Raw genomic sequence first — 6000 nt, forward strand, 5'->3', positions numbered from 1 at the left:
GGGATGATCTATGCAAACAGAGAGAAGATAGACTGAGAAAGAGGAAAAGAAGGGCACTTGGGATGGATAGAACCTGGTGAAATGAGAGGACTGACAATGTGGGGATTCTAATGCAACTCTTGCACTAAAAAATGAAGCAAACTAGAACACAAATGAGCTTTCGTTCTCCACAGACTGTCACTGCCTACAAATCAGTTACATTCATATAATGAGTTGGAATTGCTGATACAGTCTTGGTTAAAATGAGCGAGCAGCTCTGAGACATACTGTCTTTTATCTTCACCTTTGCTTACATCTCAAAAAGGGATAGTTCAGCCAAAAATTAAAATTCTTTCATCATTTACTCACCCTCATGCAGTTACAAATCTATTGCCTTCATTCTTTTGACACAAAACACAAAAAGTGAAACTTATCCTGGACACTTTATGCCATAAAATTCAAGTAAACAGGGAAGGGTGTGCTCAAGCCCCAAAATCATAATACAATAAATAGTAACAATACCTAAATCAACAATAAAATAAACCAAACTACATGTATTAAATTACTTCTCAAGTAAATTGTAATCGATTCGATGGTCACTAAAAAGTCATCCGCCGTAGCTATCAAAGGAAAAATGGCAGCGAAAGATGACATTTGACCATGAGATGCACAAGAACCAATGACATTTGATGGACATCTGGTATCGCTGATATCAAACCTGGAATGTGACATGTAACATATTTGATTCCAGAGATGCAAAAACAGTTTGAAATGCTACAAAATGGCCAGAGAATGCTCACACAAAGAAGAAAGGAAAGGAAGGGGGAAAAAGGGAAAGGAAGAGGAAAAGGAAAGTCTGTTAACACTATCTAAACCACAATCCCATGTAGAAAGAGATGAAGAAATTGGTTCAGAATGATTGTGTGTATTTATCTGTGTATTTATGAATATCTTCAAAGCATTTACAGCCTAAGTAGTTAGTGAATTTATAGTTTGAAAAGTCTCTACAAACAAATAATTATTGACCTGTCTTTGAACAAATCTTTCTGCTTTGATATCTCTTTCACATTACCCAAGCCTTTTGACATAGCGCCTACTCCAAAACGCACTGGCTACATAGAAGCCAAACACAAATTTGTGCCTTAACAATAAATCTCCTATATACACTGTGCTCCCACTCTGGGAGCCAAGAGAGATGCTGTAGGTCAGTGGGTCTTGACCTCTGAGACTGTAGACAAGTGCAACATCCGCACCAGGAGCGTTCTGTAATCACACATTCTTCACCACCAGCTATAACCCACATGCACACACAACATATCTGCCATGAAGGAGTTGCGCAATTAAGACAAAAATCAAACCTAACCTATGCAGCAAAAAGCAGCGACCTTGGTAGAGGATGAGTAGCGAGTACAAAGGAGGGTCGACACAGGGAGCGATCCATTCAGATCCACTGCAGTGCTAATGACTGGGTGCTCTCATTATCTCCATCATTACCAGACCTTCATTTAGCGTATTGTGCTCAATAGCTAGTGTGCAAATTAATCAAGATTTCTCACTCCGGTAACACAGGCTTCCTCCTAATGGCGCATTTCAAAGATTAAAGTACGAGTCGCAGTACAGATCCCTCTGCAAGGTTAAATAGAAACCAGACCTCCCAAATTCTCTCTGTGCTTCAGTACAAGGTCACCTAAGGTCATTGTGAGGACCAGGTTCAAGTTAGTATTGGCAGTTAGTCCCTGCAGGTGAATGCAGCAACTACACCATTTTGCAAGCCAAAGAAAAACACATTTATCCTTTTTTTCTCAAATATCAATTTTTCATGCTTTACATTATAATGTTTTGACACACAGGTTCATTTTTAACATTTAAAATAATTCATTTTAGTTTTTAGTATTTTGTTTTTCATTTATTTAGACAAAGCTGTAAAGATTTTAATATTGCTATTTATTGGTTATCGGCCATAACACCAGCTTATCAGTAGTGACCAGAATTTTTATATTGTTGCATCATGGTGTTATTTTAGTATTATTTAAATACTATTATAGTATTCATTAATATTTTGAAAAAGCTTTTATTTTATATATATTTAGGTTTCATTTTGGTTAAATTTGAATGGTTTTTGTTGTATGGTTTGTTTATTAGGTTTTTTTAGCTTTATTTTAATTTCAGTTTTAGTTTTTTTAATACTTCAACAAACTTATTTTAGTTAGTTATCAAAGCAACATTTCGATTTCTTATATTTTTAATATATTTTCATTTTATTTTAGCTTAATTAAAATATTTTCATTAACTTAGTTTTAGCTTTAGTTGACAATAACTACTAATAATTATTGCAACCCCTACTGAAGAAAGCCAAATTGTTACTGCTTACCAAAAGATCTAGATCCAAAAATATTTAGTTTTTCGCTGGAACAGAGAGCAGGGTTTATCTTAATGAATCAAAGGTGCTGTAACAGCATTCCTGACCATTCCTGCCAAATTTATTGACCTCCTTGGTGAGAAAACCACAAAACCAATGGAACTGCAACCTAAAGCATTTAGAGTAATGCTAATGTAAAGGATCTAAACAGAGTAAATGGAAAACTCTTAAATACTTAAGGTGCTTTGCATTTTGAATTCATCATTAATCGGAAACGCAATCGCAAGTATGGAGTGAAAATCTCAAGTAACAAGGTTTCTACACCTCACTTCGCCATTTGCTGTGGACGGATGCTATATATATACACACTTGCACTCTGTAGCTGATGATGAGCACCCTAGACACACAGAGTGGACACAGCTGAAGCTAGCCCTTCTGCATGACTGCCTTTAGGCTTTGCGACTAAAGGGAAAGTGTGATTGTGTGTGTCTGTTTGTGCATTATGCCCTGGCTGAAGCAATGTGCACCTGTTACCCTTGCAATAAATAGAAATGACACCAGCCTAAAGCAGCGCCTCTTTCTCTCATTAAGACTGATGAATCACCAGAGTAACACATAAGTGTCAGCGAAGTCATCAAACGCGCACCATCCGTGTCACAGCACAAGGTTGTCAAGGGGAAAAGGGATGCAGATAGCAATTCAAAAGTGTTACAGTAAGTGTGGCCTATACAAGATTTAAAGCCAATATGTGCATCCTGGAGCGAACAACATCCTCTCGGAACTTTAAATGGCCATACTGACTTATCTATTACCTGAGATATTGGACAACATGTTCTTTCCCGAAGAATCCTCGCCACTTAGGGATCTTACAGCAAGTGAGGGAAATGATTTTCCCTTCCATTTCTCTCTTTCTTTTTCCCATTTTCTAACACCATGCTGGGGGGAAACTGGGTAAATAGATAAGTAAATAAAATAAAACACAAAAGCAATGGGGGAGAGAGAGCAAAAGATAAATGTCTGCACCTTACGGGTATCCCACGCTTATTCTGAATCATTGCAGCGGCTCGCGACTGCTTAACGTTTCATTTTGGAAACAGGGATTTATAGAAGGGGAAATTCACAGGCTCCGATACGCAAGGGAAAGTTGGCGCCCTACCTGCGCGACTATAAATAAGATCCTTCTCACTTGATCACACACGGAGCCAGAGGGGGAAAAAATGGATATTACACCGCTGGCCAAGTAGACGGTGAGGGCGAGACGACTATGTAGAGAGCATTGAATGAAGCAATAATCTATTTAGAGTGGTTTATCACATAGGGGAGGTAAACAAAGACAACATCTTGCTAACAATTAATTGTTAAAAAGAACGTGCTATAATCTCTATAGACTCCCTGAGGATTCAGAGCACTGAGATGATTCACAGCTATAAAAGTAACAGCCCAGTGAAGCATCTAAGAAGAGCTGAAATGTGACTAATGCCTAATAAGTATTAATAATAAGAGAACAATTGAAGTTCTCAAGAATAAAGTGTCTTCTTCTTTAATCTTCGCACAAGCTTGGAGTTTTCCGTGCGATAAACAACAGTAAAAGATGCATTTAAATTAAATAGTGAATAATGCATACACATGCTGAGGGCATGCAAAGTTAGAAATTGCCTAACGTACTAAGTAATCCATTATAACTTATATCTAACACAGAACACATCCATCAAATGCATGTTATGGCCACAGCAGTCACATTTAAGGACTATGAGCTGACAGAGTTTGAGCATTATAATAATTCTCTGTGAAAATAAAGGCATTTAATCTGTGAGAGGGGAAAACACCAACAACCAGGACACCTGTTGTTCATTATCCCATACAAGGAATTAACTGTTGAGCAGTAGCTTACAAATGAGCCATCAGCATTTTAAATGCAAGAGGCCATATCAATGTCTCCTTCACCCCCAACTGGCTATGCCAACTGACTACTGTAATGCACATGTAAAGAACAAGACAGACAATATTGACTGTCTCTTAGTATTAACAGCCTCGGGTGACCTATTGTAACAGCGGTTCTAAATCGCTTTGATTTAGGACAGAAAAGCGTAAAAAATGACCGACTGGAACCAAAAGGAGAGAGTTGGTAGCTAAAGATGGTAGCTGGATTCTAGCTGATCTAAGCTGGTTAGTTGGTGCAAGCAGGTCATTAGCAAAGGTTAAGCTAAATGTCCCTATAAACAGCTTGACCACTTGTAGCTGTAGTTTTGTTGCAGATCCAAGATGGTCAGCCAGCTTGATCCAGCAAATGACCATCTTAGACAAACTAGAAACCAGCTTCAATGTTTCAAAACACAGCTACCACCTTAAACTGAATCGATTTACTTCTGTACAGGCTCCATTATTTGATTCCAGCTGTTTGAAGTGAACGCGCGGTTCTTTTATTAGTCGGTCTAGTTCGTTTATCAATGTCGATTATTTCATTTAAACTCTTCGATTAAAGCGGGACGCAGTCAATCACTTCTTTTATGTATCTATTAGTCTCGCACTTTGATGGTTAATCGCTTGTTATATTTGTTTGATTGTCATTATTTGATCTTGTTTATTTGGTTTGCATTCTCTCAGAAGTAAAAGGAATCTTATCGTTATTAGTTTATTTGTTCGTTAATGGTTTTGCTGATCTCAAATGACTAGATAGGGACTGTTTAGTCTTGAATCGTTTATTTACTGACTTTGCTGTATTTTGTGAATGGAGAAGGGCTCCGTGAGTCAGCCCGTCGTGTGAATGTCTCCTGATGAAGGGAGCCAAAGGAGCGCTCAACTTCAGAGCTGAGCGGAATATAGATGCGATCTGAGACTGAGTTTGCTCGTGATTTGCACCCATCTGATCCCAGTGCATTAGACTTAATCACGCGAACGGACTTGACTAAACGTCTGATGTCAACGTTCTATGCACTAGAGACATCGCCACTGTGATAAATTATTAGAAATAAAGAATAACATGTTTCATTACACTGATCTCTGTTCTTTTTGTCGTGGCATTCAGCTATCTCAGTGCAACTCCTTCTGTTCAACGAGTTGTAAATACGTGCAATGCGCTCACAAAATAATTTCACAATTTTAACTACACTAAATTAATACAAAAAAAAAAAAAAAAAATGAGAAGCAGCTCGTAACGGAATGAAACCTCTCGCGCCTACCTGGCAAACGAGGAATGCGATGAAAATGCGGGTTCCGAACTCCATGGTCTCAGATCAGTGGGAATAATGTTCAAAACAAGATGCTGGTCGGACCAGCGCTGTTCATAATTCCAGAGTCGCGAGAGTAAAGCCCCTCTGCCTCGAGCTGCCAACTTCCCAAATAGAACTGCAGCCTCGTGAGCAGAGCATTGGAGTCCACCACCAATAGATTTATAGGGGGGGTTTCTTCGTTGACGCTTACATGAACCTGACATGCTAGCATTGATGTTAAAGTAATAGTCTCAGCACCTTTGCATTCGATTTCTTAGATTTTTCACTGATTTCAAACTTTCTGATTTGAAAGATAATGGATAGTAGTTTTAATATAGGGTGATATATTGTACATTCACTCATTTAATAGAAATAGTATTAGGTTATAGAATAATCAGACATCCATAGTTCTAGAGGGCTTGCTGTGCTTTTAAGGTGTAATATCGTTAAAAA

General features: G+C 38.1%; 1 protein-coding gene across 1 annotated transcript in view; it reads right to left on the minus strand.

Moving 5' to 3' along the window:
* cdh13 (cadherin 13, H-cadherin (heart)) overlaps window positions 1-5699 on the minus strand; it is a 344747-nt gene extending 339048 nt beyond the window's left edge. Inside the window, exon 1 of the mRNA XM_079873426.1 lies at window positions 5518-5699. Within this exon, the coding sequence (XP_079729552.1) occupies window positions 5518-5562 (45 nt within the window). The 5' untranslated portion in view covers window positions 5563-5699. The remainder of the gene's footprint in view (window positions 1-5517) is intronic.
* Between the last annotated feature and the right edge of the window lie 301 nt (window positions 5700-6000).

This window comes from Squalius cephalus (genome assembly GCF_949319135.1).
Source record: "Squalius cephalus genome assembly, chromosome: 6".
NCBI classification, from domain to species: Eukaryota; Metazoa; Chordata; class Actinopteri; order Cypriniformes; family Leuciscidae; genus Squalius; species Squalius cephalus.